At 41.8% G+C, this 18,210-nt stretch overlaps 1 protein-coding gene across 4 annotated transcripts in view; it reads right to left on the bottom strand.

Annotated features, from left to right (window-relative positions):
- COL24A1 (collagen type XXIV alpha 1 chain) overlaps positions 1-18,210 on the bottom strand; it is a 164,700-nt gene that overhangs the window by 76,490 nt on the left and 70,000 nt on the right. For all 4 annotated transcript variants that reach the window (XM_053391866.1, XM_053391864.1, XM_053391865.1 and 1 more), the window contains exons 20-24: positions 14,410-14,463; positions 5,447-5,500; positions 4,614-4,658; positions 2,931-2,984; positions 1,241-1,285 (exon numbers count right to left, since the gene is read on the bottom strand). In XM_053391866.1, the coding sequence (XP_053247841.1) occupies positions 1,241-1,285; positions 2,931-2,984; positions 4,614-4,658; positions 5,447-5,500; positions 14,410-14,463 (252 nt within the window). The remainder of the gene's footprint in view (positions 1-1,240; positions 1,286-2,930; positions 2,985-4,613; positions 4,659-5,446; positions 5,501-14,409; positions 14,464-18,210) is intronic.

Here is an 18,210-nt window from a genome sequence, read left to right as displayed (position 1 = left end):
CCCTCGGTTACCCAGTCACAGGCATGAAGGGCGGAGCCAGCCGGCTGCCTCAACGTCTCACTGGCTTGGCCGCCCCTGAACTAGCGGTGCAGCCGCCCGCAGCAGAAGAGCCTGTTGGGGCTCTCCAACCGATGGGCAGGCTCTTCCCCGGAATCAACTCTCAGCCTGGTGTCCCTGAGAGCCAGGCGCCCCGCACCCCTAGTGCCTATGGCTAAGACGTCCCTGGTTCCTTTCAAACTTCAGCCCTTGGCTGAACCAGGAAGAATCTGAAGTAAGAAACCGTTACGGGGATCTGAGGGCCCTTAGTAGGAGTTGTTGGGAACAAGAAAACTGATACTGTTTATGGACACCATAAAGGAGAATTAAAGCATGCCTACAACAAAGTTAGGTTTGTAGGTCAACTATTGAAAGAAAGTGATCCTATAGATTCTGTGAAAAGATGTCAAGGGGGTCTTAATAACAACAGTGAGCACCTTTGTAGCATTTTATACAAACCAAATTAATGTGATATTGCATGCATCTTTGCATGTAACATGCAGGTTTTTAAAAACGCAAATAGCAGCTCCTGAGTGGGACAGATAACTACTGAGACTACAGCAGATTGGGAGCAGGAGTGTAACACTTCTGAAGAAAACAGAAGAAAATTGCTCTTCCCAAGCTGCTATTTGCATTACAATCAAAGCAACCAATGTAAGTGAATGCTTATCTGATAGGCTATATGCAAACCTATTTGAGATAGTTAATTAGATATTATATGCTAAAATCTAGACACAAGTTAATTCCTTTTTTCTTCTTCATTTGGAACCCAGCCTGCTCAAACTTTGGAGCAGCCCAAAGATAAATGAGGATCTCAACAGAAGCAGTTGTGCTGAAGGTTGAATTTATTATTTAGAAGACATCTGAAGGCAGCCCTGTATCAGGAAGTTTTTAATGTTTGATGTTTTATTACATTATTATATAGGCTGTAAGCTGCCCAGAGTGGCTGGGGAAATCCAGCTAGATGGGCGGGGTATAAATAATAAAATTATTAATATTAATCTATGGATAAAGTTTAATTTTTTCTGAGGGTGGAACAATATACTTGGCATGGGATGCCACTGAAAACTGCAGACCCATGCCAAGTTCTTCCCCCGCCCCCAGCACCACTATTTACCATAAGTTGTAAGTTTTCCCATTCCAAATCACTGGCTATCATTACAAAATGTACCATACTGTGAATAAAACATAAATTTATCCTTACTGTTTCACCAGTTTTCCCAATAATTCCTTGATCTCCTGTTTCTCCCTGTGAATTTAAAAATTGATTTAGTAATTTAGCACACAATTTCATTTTAACAGAGAGGAAGTTTTCAATCCTTACTTACCTCAAACAGCTTAGTGCATTTCCTCTCCTTAAGGCAGTTTATCAATGCACAGAATAATTTTTTTTTTGCTTTTCCAGTACTACTCATCTTTACAAGTTTGCCATGCTAAAATAAATTGGCTATATTTTGCATTTTGTAATAATGTTACTTGGCCAGAGCCCCTTTTTAAAAGCACAATATATGCATTGATTATTTGTTGGATGAGGCTGATTAGTTCAGGAAGAAGTAATGCATACGCGTTACTCATAAACTGATGCAATTGTGCACTTGGCAGGAGGCAGGAGGCCTTTTCACTCCATCTTCCATGGCCCACAGGTGAACGAATGCACACTGCACCACACCAGATGCTACTCACAAACAGGCCTATGTGCACTTTCAATATACCTATTCCAGGTAAAACTGTAAGGTGGGGGAGCTTTCAGAGACATTCAGAGGCTTCAGCTGGTGCAAAATGACTTGCCTCCTGAAGGAGTGGGTCATAAGGAGCAGACTGCACCATCGTTCCCAACCTGACTCCCGACGACATTCCAGGTTCAAGCAGAGGTAATTTTGATGACCCATAAACCACTAAAAAAACAAGCGTATTGGGCAGATTTTCCCCTACTCCTATGTTCCACCATGTCTAGGGACACCTTTTACAATGGCATCTCTTGTGGGCATCGATATGTTCTTCTCCTAGACACCTGTCACAGCCCAAGCCTGTATATTTTTGAGAAGCAGTGTAAGTTCTTTTTACTCAAAGTGGTCTAGATAGTGGTTTGCTGGTCTGGATAGGGTAGAATAATTGGCAAATGGTTGCCTGCCTTGAAGTCCTGGGTTGGGGACAGCCAAAGCAATACAAGCAATCCCCTGCCTTAAACATTTCATCATATTAACCCTCAACCCAAAGCTTCCTGGGCTGGGCTAGAGTGACACAAAAGGACACCCGTGGGCAGGATTCCTGCATTGCCATGGGTGATGACCCTTGGGGTCCCTTCCAGCTCAACAATTCTACCATTATATGATTTGTTCCTGCTGACTATGGTCTCTTAATTATGGGTGGCTTCACCATTTGGACTTTCTTTATAAGAGTGGACACTGCTGTGTGTTTTATGGGCAGGGAAGGGGTGGCCAACATGTGCACAAAGTCCTACACACTTGGAGATTATGGCTTGGAGCCACAGAAGGGAAATTTCCTATCACCTTCTCCCTCAGGTGCCCATAACATTCCAAAAAGCCTCTCGGGTGGATCAAGGGACATACTGAAAATGTTGGTGGAAATAGGAAAGGCTGCTGGAGAAGAGAAGGTGGGGATCTTCTGCTCATCCTTGGGTATGTTGGGGTGAAGTTGAATCAGAGAGAGCGGGAAGAGAGAGAAATAATTTTTGGTTGATTTATCCTTGTGTTCTGAATGCTCATTTTTGTAAGTCGCTTTTTTTGAAAAAAGGAACAATAAATTAAAATAAAAATTGATATATTTTTACTAGCTTTCAGTTTTCATCTGTGAACCTAGTATTAGCTATACAATAAATACTTTATATACATATATATATTTACAACAGTAAATTCAGAAAAAGTCAACCCTACCTTCAGGCCTTCTGGTCCTGGTTCACCTGCATAACCTTTTCGACCAGGCTTTCCCTGCATTCAAATAAAGAAAAACCTCTGCTTTTGAATGGCTTTGGAATCATGAAATGCACCAGAGTTGCATCATGCCTGACACAAAATACCTGTCCATGCTTCAATAGACTGAGCTGAGTTACGCTGACACAGCAAAAGCAATGCTTAGCTAAACTTTGCCACTGCTGATTAGCTAGAATTGAAAATTGAACATATAGAGGCTGTTGTATTTATATGAACAAAAGAAGCTTAAACTAACACAGAATATGCTGTATTACACACAGTAACAACCTGGGCAATTTGATGTGTGCCAGGTTTGGGAACAGAACAAATAATGTGCAGAAGGACCTCAAATATTACTTTTACAAAAAGGTCGTATTAGCAGAGTATTTTAATGGATTAAAAATTAATAAACATAATAAAAACTTGAATTTATTCCTTAAAATTCATTGAATTTATTTCTTAAAATCATACTGAATTTTGGGATGTTCTTACAGTGAAAGACAAGAAATGGAATATGGGAAATCTGTTGCCATCAAAAGTGCACAGACAAATTTTAAGAGAAGGTGAACAGAGAGGTGAAAAGGAATAAAGCCCTACCCATGTCGCAGACCTACCAATTGATAAGTTATGTGAACACTGTCCTGTCAACTTTGGCCCTCAGATAAGAGGCATGAAAGCGAACAGCAGAAAACATGAACCACTGCTGCTTGCAATAATAACCATTCCCATTTCAGTGCAGATTTCATATCCAGATGCAGTACACCTTTGATGACCAGATGGTGGCAACAAACATCAAGTGATGGCTGCTTCCATTATCCCCAACTTCTCTGAGCTTCTCTGAGGGTCAAACTACATGTCATGCTTGATGTGTTGGGATCAAAACACACAGAGAAGGTACGATTATCCCTTCTTCCCAACTGCAACCTCCTAAAATTGCCTCTCCAAAGTGGTGATGAGTCTTTATAAAAAAGAAGAAAAGGAAGTAACCTTTGATGCCAATAAGAGCTTCTCTTCTCTTTCTTTTCTTTTCCTCTTCTCTTCTCTAGGCCTCTTGGCGTAATATTGTTTTAAAAGCTTTTTCATGTTTTACTGTTTGCCTGTTGTTGAACGGCACCCTGATGTTTCATGAGATGGAAGTAGATAAATAAAACAGGGTGTGTGACGGGGTAGTTTTCAGAAGGATCGCAGCTGAGCAGCAAAGGGATAACCCTCACCTCCCTGCACACTGCAATCCAGTAACAATGGGGGACATGGCTGTAACTAATCTAAGAAAGACAAAGAGACAGCTGCATGTGGTGCAGTAAGTGCATCACGCAGTTTGACCCTGAGGCACCTGGCAGGTCACTGATGGAAGCAGAAAACTGGACAACACTGACTACGTTTCCATCCCAGCTTTCATCTGAACCTCTCAGAGCCCTAGGAGGCAGGGACGTCAAGAGATAGTTTCATGCCCAAGACTACCAAACAGGGATCTGAAGGCGGCTTTCCTATGCCCTACTGATTCACTTAGCCACAGGGTGAACTCTCTAAAAAGTCAGTGACAGAAATACAAACCCAACTCGTGTCCATGTCCACAATGGCAAACAGTTGGAGAATTTCACTTTCAACAGGTCTTCTACTGCAGTTCTAAAATATGAAGTTACTTACCCTTGGTCCAGCTCCCCCAATAGGTCCAGCAGGTCCTTCTTCTCCCTGAAATAAAAACAGGTTAGCCATTCTTCTCCATTCTTGAATGCTGTGTTTATTTTAAGCACATGGTGTACTATGGTCTGTGTGCAGTTAAACATGAAAGAGTTAAAAATAATAATTAATAACCAGTAGTCAGAGATCTAGAAACAGAATGGATGGAAGCCTGTGGCCTTCCAATTGTTGTTGGACTACAACTCCCATTATTCCCAGCCAGAGTGGCCGATTGTTAGGGTTGATGGAAGTTGTAGTCAAACAACATTTAGAAGGCAATAGGTTCTCCATCTCTATCTCACCCACCATCTAGAATTCACATACCAAGTATTTGATTGGCTGTATTTACTGAAATTCCCCAGGTAAACAGATATTCATTAAACCCTATGTTGATGCTACTTATGTTTCTGATGGTCACAATGTTAAGATATCTCCACTGTCTCCACAGCAAGTGAAATATCTTTTAACGTTAATACCTCTTAAAACTAACCTTACAAAGGAAAAAAATATATGCGCTCAACAACTTCATTCAATTTATTTAGGCATTCAGATCATTCTTCTTCAGAATGTGAAACTTAATTCTTCAGTATATCTGCAAGCTGCCAGATTCAGCTCATTTAAACAGTGCATAGGAATCAAAAGAAATAAATAGCACAGCGATGTGTAACCATTTCTATTCAACACCTGCCAAAACAGAAGGTCGATATCTTTGCAAACAAAAGCAACCACGTTAGTGAAAATGGAGTCAAATTTCAAGGAAAAAATGGTGTGAAATTAAGGGAACAATGTAGCTTTCTTACCTCAACACCTTTGGGGCCTGGTGGTCCTGGAGGTCCTCTGTCACCTAGAAATCCCTAAGTAACACACACACAAAATATTTAGATTAATGAATGAGCATGTTAGTCTAGACAACCTAGAAAGAGTGATGCTATAAAAGTTAAGACACTTCACTCTATTTTATTCTTTTAAGTGTTTCCTTAGGAAGCACACTTGTGACCATTTGAATTTCTTAGTAAAACTACAATATGTATACAATTATCTGCATATGCATTTCAGTTGCGCAGAACAAGGAAGCTTACAATGGGAAACTAACTGGTTATAGCGAGGGAAAGCTGATAACCATTTCCTGCTAATGGCACTGATCTGAATGAATCCATATTTTCCTATTTTAGGTGAGAAAGAAACTAGGGAAAGGAGTTTCGGACACAAACATAGCTCCATGGTAAGGGTCTCCAACAGTTTTGCTGTAACAATCAAATTGATAACTCCGCAAGACTGCAGTATCAATTCACTAACAGACTGGAATGAGAGGAGTACATTGCACAATTTATTTAAAGTTGGCCTTACTCAACCATAACTCATCCATAAACTATCCAGTTGTGTGTCTGATTTAAGAATCATAAAATAGCCTTTGCTATATATTCTGTATGCATTCAGTTATTAAAACGCTACTTAAATAATACACAAACAACCCACCCTCTAGGGTTACCCACCACCAGAGAAACCCTGTTCCATGTTGTTTTCTCCAAGCAACTGCTCTGAGCATAAGTCCTGATCAAAAGGAGACAAGTCCAGAGATGCAGAGATGCAAGAGACAGCTACCTCTAGAGCTGGATAATTACGCTGCATTTGTGCATTGCAAACTGCTGAATGATCCAGTAATACTTGCTGGAGACATAGAAGTACTGCTACAGCAGAAACGTATAGGGATGAGGCAAGGCTGGAGCAGTTAATCATACACAGACACAAGGAGAAACCTCTTTTGATGCATTAGAAATAACTGAGTTAGATGCCTGATCTCACCAAACGTAGATATGTGGCACGTCTGCCAGCCCCAGCTTTGGCTGACAGGAAGCAGGAAAGCCCTGAGCACTGAATTGTGCAAAAATGCAAATCTCCTCCTCCTCCAGGGATGGGTACTTGCAGGTGCCTTACTTAATTAATGTTCTTCTTATAACATATCAGTTCTCTCAGAGTAGACCAGTGTGCCCCTGTGTACAATTTGGAAACTGCTATTTTATATAATCCAGCACTGCAATATAGCATAGCCAATAATGTGACTACTTAAGGGGAAATTGTTATATTGTTCTGGGATACTTCAGGGTAGAAAACAAGGGTTGAGGAACAAGTTCAGCGCTGTGAGGATGTTTGGATCTAGTGAAGCACTACTGCTTGTACAGTAAATGGCAACAGCTTTGCCATTTCATATTACACCATGACCAAGCTGTAGATGGAGGCCAGATGTTTAGCTTGGCCACTTTCACCACTGTTCTGCAGGGCTACCCTAATATTCAGGGATATATTCAGAGGTAAGTCCCACCCTCACACATTTCTGATTGGGTTCAGGTGCTACAAAACTGCTCAAATAATTACACGCACAACTATAACTGTACTAAGTTACTACTCAGTAAGTGGTCGACTGCATTCACCACAGGAGAAGTCTACTTTAAAACCACTAACAGTAATTACTACAACCAGTTTTTTATGTGATTTTTCAGTATGGTAACTGGCTTACAACCTCCTTCATCAAGCTACATTTCCAAAAATTTCTCACAATAGGAAATCGTGTGATTTCAAGAAGCGTTTATGAGGCTAGAACTGAATTCAACCAATCATTAGCTCGCCACGTTGCTTGCTCCCTTGTGCAAAGTAGGTTGTGTGAACCACCCAAAACCCAGGAATGTTCACTGAGAAACACAACGATGGCATGAGCTGGCCCGTCTAGTTCTGTATTGTCTACCTTGATTGGCAGAGGCTCTCCAGAGTTTCAGACAGAGAACATCCCCATCCCTACATGGAGATGCCACAGATAGAACCAGAGTCCTTCTGCATGCAAAGCAGCTGCTCTGCCACTGAGACACAGTCCTTCTCTTCATAGGCAGGGCTATTATCTAGGATCAACAACCACTGTTATAACAGCTGTGAAAATTCTGATCCTAAACTGCCTTGCACCTATACTCAATCATAAGAAAGGCTTCAGGAGTAAACCCTGAGGAATCCATACTCACTCCCTTGCAGAGAAAAGGCTAAGGAGTAAACCCTACATGAATCCCGAGTCGAGTCCCTAAGACAGCTGGATGGCGTCTCCTTCTGGCAACTCCTGCAGCCAATTTGGTGCAAAATGTATTGCTCTACTTTCCTTTGGATCACATCAGCTAGGCCCAGAGGGAGGGCTTATTGTCTGGGCAGCACAAGACTTCCAGACACACCCAGGCTTGCGCCCCAGAGAGGTCTATTCAGTGTTGCTAACGCAGCCAAAACAACAGGGGATGCAGCAGTCACAAGTTACCAGTCTCTGCAGCCCACAGTGCTGTGCTTCTACAGCAGTGTGAACTTCTCTCCCGGAGGCGCCCTCAACTGTCTGTTGAGACAGATGGGTGCCAGCATATACCGGTACTTCTTCTTTTACTAATTGAACACATCTCCAGTTTCCAGCCTAGTGGAGTTTGGCTACCCTGCCTCTGTTGCCACTTCATCCTTTCTCCTTGGAACCACTCTCAAGCCAAGCTTCCACACTTCCTGGTCTTGGACTATGTTTTATCCTGCTGACCCAGCTAAACCACCCGTCTAGTGGATTACCAGTTTATTCCTCTTGGACAAATTGATCCTGCAAACATACATTAAACCCAATCATGCATAGGATAAACAGATCCTCAGGTCCTACATGACCCTTTGAGTTAATGAATGGCATTGCCAATGAGATCTGCTAGACTGTGGTTTGTACAATGCAGCCTCTGCTTCTACATTCAGCATAATTTTAAAATAATTTCTGAATGGCTTGAAGAGGGCCAGAAATGGCACATACCGGATCCAAAATTCTTGGAAAGGGCCAAAGAACACATTCAAACATTGACGTTGTACCGGGGAAATATAAATATTACTAAACGGCTGTTGGTTTTCTTTCCCGCATGCCTGTCAACGAACACGATATACTTTTCACTATTAATTAATTAATGTGATGCAGATGGGCAGCAACTTTCTTTGCTACTGCGGATCTTTAGACATGACTTGTCCAGTTTGCAAAAAGTGTTTCCAGACACTATCAGGATAATTAACTGAAGTTTCCATTCCTTACAGGAGTTTCAACTAAAAAAGAGAAAGTGAAGGTCTTTCAGAGATTTATCAAACATGCCAGGAAAGAATCTAGAGAGTCTACAAAGAGTCATATATACTTCACATTGCTATGTAACTTCCCCATTAGCTTTCTCTTACAGGATTAGTGAAGTTCTTACTATCATGTAAGCAGTCCAAACAAAACACCAGAAAGTAATGGAAAGAAGCTACCAGCTATTTCCATTTTACAGCATGCGTGGCAGTTAATTCTCAAATAAGTGCGCTGAAAGACATAAATGAATTAAATAATTAAAGGTTCCCATGAGCCACGGATGAAAGGCCCTGCTCTGATTATCTGAATGTATACTTGATATAGGCTTGCTCCCTTCTAAATCCAACTCTGCTAGAAGGTAGATACCACTGCATTGGGCATACCTGGATCATTCAATCATAAAATAACATATCTCCAGAGGGGGCTGCATGTTGCATCATTGGCCTGAGTCAGTGCTCTGGGCCTGACCATTTTCATTCAGGAGCCATGTCCTAAACGGCCTCGGTCCAGTATACCTGAAGGAGCGTCTCCAACCCCATCGTTCTGCCTGGACGCTGAGGTCCAGTGCCAAGGGCCTCCTGGCAGTTCCCTCGCTTTGAGAAGCCATGTTACAGGGAACCAGGCAGAGGGCCTTCTAAGTAGTGGCACCTGCCCTGTAGAATGCCCTCCCACCAGATGTCAAAGAGAAAAGCAACTACCAATCTTTTAGAAGACATCTGAAGGCAGCCCTGTTTAGGGAAGCTTCTAATGTTTGATGCATTACTGTATTTTAATATTCTGTTGGAAGCCGCCCCGAGTGGCTGGGGAAACCCAGCCAGATGGGCGGGGTATAAATAATAAATTATAATAATATTATTATTATGTCCAGATTGCTGACATGTAGAAACCTGAGTGGCAGCCTCCTCTGAGGACAGGCGGTTCTTACTCTTACAATACACTTTTCGGGTGGAAAAGAAAAGCATCTTTCCAGGTTTACATTGGAAATAAGACAGCCTTGCCTTTCAGCAGCTTGTGCAAAGCGCAGTGGCAATGCATGCAGTGGGCACAGCCATGGAGTTGCCCTCCCAACACTGCTTTACGGGACAGGAGTAGGATGGCAGCAAGGTCAGGGGCATACAATTGCACCAGTAGGACTAACGATCTGCTACTGCTGTTGGCACAGCTACGTGGCCCCAAGCTCACCATGGCCTTGCCCATTTTGGTCCAGGTTGGCGACAGAGATGCCAACATCAGAAAGGGTGCTCTGGTGCTCTGCCCCATCACAAACTCTGATTTTGGGTGTATGGAAGGGCTTCAGAACCTGAGCCAAGTTATTGTGCAGGTTCATATGGGAATAGACAATTTGTAGTCCATTAATCATATCAATATGAGCCGATTACAGTGGTACCCCACAAGACGAATGCCTTGCAAGACGGAAAACCCGCTAGACGAAAGGGTTTTCCGTTTTGGAGGAGCTTCGCAAAACGAATTTCCTATGGGCTTGCTTCGCAAGACGAAAATGTCTTGCGAGTTCCTGCAGGTTTTTTTTCCTCCTCCCCCTTTTTCCCAAGCCGCTAAGCCGCTTATCAGCTGATCCGCTAAGCCGCTTAACATCTGATCCGCTAAGCCGCTTAACATCTGATCCGCTAAGCCGCTTAACAGCTGATCCGCTAAACCGCTTAACAGCTGATCTGCTAAGCCGTTTAACAGCTAATCGCTAAGCCGCTTATCAGCTGATCCGCTAAGCCGCTTATCAGCTGATCCGCTAATCCGCTAATAGGCTTGCTTCGCAAGATGAAAAAACCGCAAGACGAAGAGACTCGCGGAACGGATTCTTTTCGTCTTGCGAGGCACCACTGTAATTGATTTATCAGTCTATCAAATTTGCATAAATCTTCAGCCAGGGGGAAAAACATTCTCTCTTTGTTCTGAGGGTTGCATCATCCAAGGCCAAACTAGCTGTGATGAGGATGCAGCTAAAGTTGCACATACTTTGATCCTTAGACGACACATTGCCACTTTTACTACACATAGGGCGAAATGCCTCTTCGAAGATAGCATTTGCTACCTGCAGGTTTTTTTAAGTATGGTAATTAATATTAATTATCGAAAAAATCACTTGAGATAAAATCTGCTTAAATCTGTTAATTGTGGAGGCACCTTTATATTCAAAATGTTTTTAATTGATTCATCTAACCAATTAGGATCCTTACGTCAGCTGCTCTTGTGATGGAGAGGCCAGAGTTATCATCAGCAAACACAACTCAAGGGACAGCACACATACCAAAAGCAACCACCGATAGGTTCTTCTAAAACTAATGAAATGAAAATACTTCCAACGATGTTTGGATGTTGATCACATCCAAAGGTCAAAAGAAAAATGTTGTTTACAAGCTGAACTGTATGTTCAGATCATGGTCCATAATAATACAATTAAAATATACCAGGGAAATACATTTGTTGATTACTGTAGGGATTTGGAAAAAGAAATAGAAAAAATAATAACGAACCAGCCAGTCTAGTGTTTGCAGACAGTATGAAACGCGGATATCTTAAACTAGTGTTAACACAAAAGTTCTGTAATGCTTTCTTGGCAGCTAGCATACATTTAACTTCTGTGGAAGCATAAAAACAGAAGAATGAGGAAAAGAGAGGCTTAGCAAAGCTTTCTTCCAAAAATAAGAGAGAGAGGGAACTCCTCAAAACCGCAGTCAGCACAAAGCAGCTGGGAGTGCTAAAGCTGAACATTTCCAGTGTCATGTAGGCCTCGACTCTTGGTCTTATAGACTGTGTAAAAGCTTTTCCATTTTGTCTAACGCTCATCTCAAATGTAAGACACCAATTTTCTCTGATTAGAGATGGCTGTTTGAGCTCTCCATGCACGAGAGCCAAAAAAATCTATGGAGACCATAAAGTCTCTTCGTAAAAGTTATTATTATAGCAAACAACATTTGAAGTTTCCAACTAACTAATCAGCATTTTGGCAGGGATCTGAGTGAATAGCAATAAACTAGAGCAGTGAGGGTTGTGACAGTATATTTTACTAGGGAGAAATGTGAACATACTTCCCGATCGCAGATATTTGTACCCAAATAAATGGCTGAAATGTTGACATAACATCAACATTAATATCAACATGTGTCATTGGACTTGGACAATGATTGCAATCAAAGTTGTTGCTGCAGGAGAGGTGCTTTTTCTAGGTCTCAGGCTTGGGAGAAAGTCATAGTCCACACAAGGTGTATTTAGAGTTGATAGCCGTTCTAGCAGAATCTTGGGACGTAGTCATACAAAAATTTCAACCAATGGCGACCATGTTTTAAAGCAGCATCTGCCAACTTCTAAACAAGTCATAAGGACCAGCCTGTTGGAACAGGCCAATGACCCATCTAGTCCAGCATCTTGTTCTCACAGTGGCCAACTAGATGCCTGTGGGAAACCTGCAAGCAAGACCTCAGCACAAGAGCAGCACTCTTCTCTCCAGCAAATGGTATTCAGAAGCATACAGCTGCAAATCATGGAGGCAGACCATAGCTGTCATAAGTAATAGCCACTGATAGTCTTCTCCTCCATGGATTTTGTCTAAACCTCTTTTAAAGCCATCCAAGTTGATGGACATCACTGCCTTCTGTCGGAGCAAGCTCCATAGTTTAACTATGCACTGCATGAAGAAGTCCCTTTTTTAAAATCTGTCATGAAATCTTCCAACATTCAGCTTTATTGGATATCAATGAGCTTTAGTGAAAAGTAAAAAAAGTCCCAAATGCTGCAACCTTTCCTCATGGATTGAGTCACTCCAACCTCTTAATCATTTGGGTTGCCCTTTTCTGAATATTCTCCAGCTCTACAGTATCAGTTTGGACGTGAAGTGAGAAGAACTCTACACAGTATTCCAAATGCAGTCACACCAATAGCTTTGCCTAACAGCATTATGATATTGGCAGTTTTATTTTTGATTCCTTTCCTAATGATCCCCAGCATGAAATTTGCATTTTTCACAGCTGCTGCACACTAAGTCGACATCTTCATTGAGCTGTCCACTTTGACCCCAAAGTCTTGTTCCTGGTAAGTCACCACCAGTTCAGACCCTATTAGCATATATGTGAAGTTAATAAATTTTTGCTCCAACATACATCACTACACACTTGTTTATACTGAACTGCATTTGCTATTTGACCGCCCACTCAGTTTGGAGTGGTCTTTTTGGACCTCTTCACAATCTCTTTTTGTCTGAATGACCCTCAACAATTTAGTATGATGAACAAAGGTAGCCATGTCACTGCTCATCCCTAACTCTAGTTCGTTAAAAAATACAGGCCACAGCACTGGTCTTTGGGGACTCCACTTTCTACATCCTTCCATTCAGAGAACTGTCCATTTACAGTATTTCTACGGTTTGCTTCCTGCTACTTAAGCAATTCCCGATCCACAAGAGGACCTGTCCTCTTACTACATGACTGCTAAGCTTACTCAGGTGTCTTTGGTGAAGTACCTGAAACTCCAAGTACACTATGTCAACCGGATCAGCTTTCTCTATATGCTTGCTGACGCTCTTGAAGAACTCTCATGAGTTCGTGAGACAGGACTTGCCCTTGTATAATCCATGCTGACTCTGTTTCAGCAAAGCTTGTTCTTCACCATAGCCTAGGTGGTCACATGCATGCTGACACCATACATTCAGTTCGTCTTTGGGCATTTGATTGCAACCACTTGAAAATTCAAAGTCCCTTTGAGGCAGCTTCAGAGAGTACCCTCAAAATACAGTGGATTCTGTGCCAGGGTCACCCCCCAACTGACCTTTATCAAGTTACAACTATCATTACCTTGGTTTCCCTATCCCACTGGATCCAGTGTTTCAAAAGCCTATCCAAGAAGAAATAGGAAGAAGCTGCTGAGAACAAGGCATTTTGTCACCTGAACCCAACTCTGTCACAGTTCTGATAGCGCTGTTTATGATTCAATGTGTTAAGTCATTCAGCCACAAAGCAAGGATACTAGATCATGGCTGGGGAAACCAAATTCTTGCCCTTGTTCTAGACAGCCTGTTTTAATTAGAGTCCAAAATTATTGGTAACAGTGGATTAGGAAATGCTAATAGCTGCATCAGAGAATTTAGGATTCAGGCTTATAGCTCCCTTGCACAATCATCTTACTGCTGTCTTCATCATCCATGAATGATGAAGAGATCTAGCCCTGCCTATGACTAGGTAGCCAAAGACTCACAGTCTCAGTTGTAAGCTGAACATTGACAATGACTAGAACAGCATCACGAAGTCTACGGAGTCTCCCTTCTGGCTTCAGGGATCCCTTGGTAAGGGAAGTGTGAAAACAAATGAGGCAGGATCTGTTCCTACAAACTCCTGCCTATTTTTTTTACCCTTGCTTCCTTCATATATCCAACTGGAAGGATCCAACAGCTGTGCCTATTTTTCTTCCATTTTCTTCTCCTACTGTGCTTTTGAGAGAGAACTAGTCAATTGAATTTTAAAGAGCAGCAAGTTTACCTACGTCAAGATCTAAAAGATTTTTCACAGACCGAGCTCTGAATAAAAGTTATTTGAAGCAAATGGATAGTGACTTCAAAGTAAAAAAAAAAAAGTTACACTTTTTCTAAGCAAGGAATACTGATATTATCCTTCACTCTGAAAGAGCTTACAACAGAACTTCACATATGCTTACCTTTGGGCCTTCAGGGCCATTCAAACCAGGAACACCAATATCCCCTGGAAAACCCTAGAAATCAAGAAATAAATAACGCTTTTATTCTGCTTATTCAGTTATAAAATCCAACAGGTGTATGGAGAAAATGTTGGTGTGGGTGATGCATTTGAGAAAGACTTTACTAATTTCACATTTTCTAGATCAAGTTAATACAATAATTTATTATATTATTTATTTATCTGATGATAACTTAATTTATATCAAACCATTCACTCTTGGACATAAATACCTAAGAAATGTAAAAGTCACCCTGCAAATCTTTTCACATTCTGTTCCCCAGCCCATATTGTAATGGTTTCTTCTATTTTGCTACAAGAGAGAAACCAACCTACCTCAAAAGACTCAAAATGATGTTAAACACTTAACTGCTCTGCCACATTATGCGAGCCATGTGAAAAGCTATTGAAAATAACAATTTCAGAAATGAAAATATTCCTTCAAAGAATTTGTAGATTTTGCATTTTTAGTAGTTTGTAAATTTCTGTGGCAGGTTAAAGGTAAAGGGACCCCTGACCATTAGGTCCAGTCGTGGCCGACTCTGGGGTTGCGGCGCTCATCTCGCTTTATTGGCCGAGGGAGCCGGCGTACAGCTTCCAGGTCATGTGGCCAGCATGACTAAGCCGCTTCTGGCAAACCAGAGCAGTGCACGGAAACGCCATTTACCTTCCTGCCGGAGCGGTACCTATTTATCTACTTGCACTTTGACGTGCTTTCGAACTGCTAAGTTGGTAGGAGCAGGGACCGAACAACAGGAGCTCACCCTGTCGCGGGGATTCAAACCACCAACCTTCAGCAAGTCCTAGACTCTGTGGTTTAACCCACAGCGCCACCCACGTCCCCTGTGGAGGTTAGGCACAAGTATAAGGAAGGAACTACTTTGAGGAACAAAGTTATCTCCAATGCTATTTTTCTAGAAAAAGAGGTGCCAGAACTCACCATGAACACCCCTCTTGTTCTCTGAAAATGGCAATGACGCCCACCTGAGAGGTGCCGGAACTGAGTTCTGGCGAGTTCCGACTGAAAAAAAGGCCCTGGTTATCTCCACCCTTTCCTTTTTTGTTCACAAGCTACCTCAAGTTCATCATCAACTATCTTCCTCTGCAGAATCAACAGCTCTGTTATAGAAAACATGGGATGCCTCCTTCGACCTTGGGTGAGACCACTGGTGTTCTATAGGTCAGCAGCAGTGACTGGCAACAAACGTTTCAGATGGATATTTTTCTTCGTTCTACTTGGATTGAACCTAGGAACTTCTGCAGGCAAATCACGTGCCCTGTTACTTTAGTAAAAGGTGACAGATTTATACATTCTGAAGCAAAACCAAGAGGATGTGCTCTAATACAGTGCTATGGCCATTTTGTATAAATACAAAATATCTCAACATTCTAGGAGTTCCAAACCACAGAAGAATCCGTGAAATTTCAGAATGGTAACGCAACTGCTTTGTGTCTAAACAAACATCAGCTAATTTCCCCATTAACTAAATAAAGCTTCACACACACACAGCCTAAAAACCATTATTTGAAATAATCCAAAGAGCTGTTTAGGCTCACATGTTAGCCTAGCTGAGTGTTTGCTTTTCTTTGAACAGCAGGCCTCTTATGTCATAACAAGATGCTTTAAAAACTTCCCTCAGTTTTAAAAGTGGTTCGTACTGTGGCATTTAAAAGGACAGAGGAAGGTACTGTTTGAGGAAAAACAAATCTAAAGCCTCCAAGTATATGTGTATAATTGTTATAATCCTAATTTCACACTTCAGTCACTGCTTTTCTGCAAGTCTTTATTTTCACTTCTGCAAGTCAACATTAAAATATTCCATTAACGTACATGTCATTAATTTTACTAGAGCTGCTCTGCAAAAGAAAATCTTCAGGTGTTCTGAATGTCAAACACAAAAGTTAAGCGAAGCTAGCACATTTCTGTTGGAAATATGAAAGCCCCGGAACACGTCGTGTTTCTTGTGACCAGGTCTGGTACCTCGGGTTAAGAACTTAATTCGTTCCGGAGGGCTGTTCTTAACCTGAAGTACCACTTTAGCTAATGGGGCCTCCCACTGCTGCCAAGCCGCCGGAGCATGATTTCTGTTCTCATCCTGAAGCAAACTTCTTAACCCGAGGTACTATTTCTGGGTTAGCGGAGTCTGTAACCTGAAGCATATGTAACTTGAAGCGTATGTAACCCGAGGTACCACTGTATATCCAATAATGGTTCATATATTTAAAATCCCCCATACTGTGCAGTTCTGTCACTGTAGCTGCATGGAGGAAATAATATACAGTGGTATATTATCACACACATTCTCAACCCGCAGCGTTCGCAACCCGCAGCACTGCATCTGCACATGACGCGATTTTGTGCTTCTGCGCATGTGCGTGATATCATTTTGCGCTTCTGCGCATGCGCTGAAAACCGGAAGTAACCCGTTCCGGTACTTCCGGGTTCGGCGCAGTCCACAGCCTGAAAATGCGCAACCCGCAGAGTTCGCAACCTGAGGTATGACTGTATAGTGGCCAGATGTCTCTTATTTTAAGAGTATGTGTCTAATTTCAGATAATTGCTCCATAGTTCCCTTGGTGTCTCTTGTGATTGGAATTTCCACCTGGCAACCCTGAAATAACAAGCCTTGCTTTGGAAATATAGGTCGAAGCACCTTAATTAATTAAATTACTCTTGGCCAAAGGCACTTGAGAATCAAGAGATTCAAAGCACTCTCATGTTGCAGGAAATTATGCAGAAGCACTGATAGCTAACTACCAGCTGTTATGAGGTTGGGTTTTTTAAAAATATAAGTAATAGTAAACAGAAGTTATTGGATACCCCAGTGCTTACAGCATTGTCTGCAGAACCTCAAAACGTCACAGTTTGAGATGAAACATGGCTTGAAAGTAGACTTTTGGGAGCACGATCAGGGATTCGTGCGTTAAGAAACTTGCATTTTGCTGCCACCAAAGCATGATTCAAATCAAACGTGCCCCTTTTCCTTTGTAATTCCCAAGCTCTGTGCACAAAACATATGGCAGTCGACTCCCATATGGCTGACCGTCCTGAAAAAAATTAAGTGCGCAATTTCAGATCAAAACAATTTATGGATACAATGAAGTATCTATTGAAAGAAATGACTTATGTTTTCTTTACTCCAGATGCAGTCTGGAGTAAAGCCCCTTGAGGAAACAATAAATTCTGCTTTGAAAGAAGTTTGTGGGATGCAATGCAGGGACTTCCCCACCAAAGGGGGAAGAACCCCACGAAGACACAGAGAAGTTCAGTCTGCCGGAGTTGGCAAGGAATCCTTTTTCCATACACAGGATAGTGGTTTTAATCAGATGGCTTTCCAATGCAGATAATAGTAACAATGTTCCTGTTCTCATGAAATTCCATTTTCACAGCAGAAATAAGAATAAAGTCTTTAAACTCAGATTCAAAAATATACTGTAGCTAGGCCCAAGAGAATGGGTGCGCCTGTTGGGATTATTATTTTTACTTCTCCCTCTCCCTGCTGACCCTCATTACCCACCACCAAACACAAGCTACATGAGAAAATGCTTGTTGAAGCACACTGCAGTTTGCCATGCAACACAAGCCTTAGATTATATTTATGAGCCTTAGATTATAGTTATGAACTTTTGAACGTATTTCTGCAATACAGTGGAAGCTCAGTTTTCAAATGTAATCCGTTCTGGAAGACGGTTCGACTTCTGAAACGTTCAAAAACCAAGGAGCAATGGGCAGTCGGCAAAATCCATTGAAAAAATGGAAAAA

Source organism: Podarcis raffonei, chromosome 6 (assembly GCF_027172205.1).
Source record: "Podarcis raffonei isolate rPodRaf1 chromosome 6, rPodRaf1.pri, whole genome shotgun sequence".
NCBI classification, from domain to species: domain Eukaryota; kingdom Metazoa; phylum Chordata; class Lepidosauria; order Squamata; family Lacertidae; genus Podarcis; species Podarcis raffonei.
Note: the sequence above shows the minus strand (reverse complement) of the source record. Positions and strands in the feature narration are given on the sequence as shown.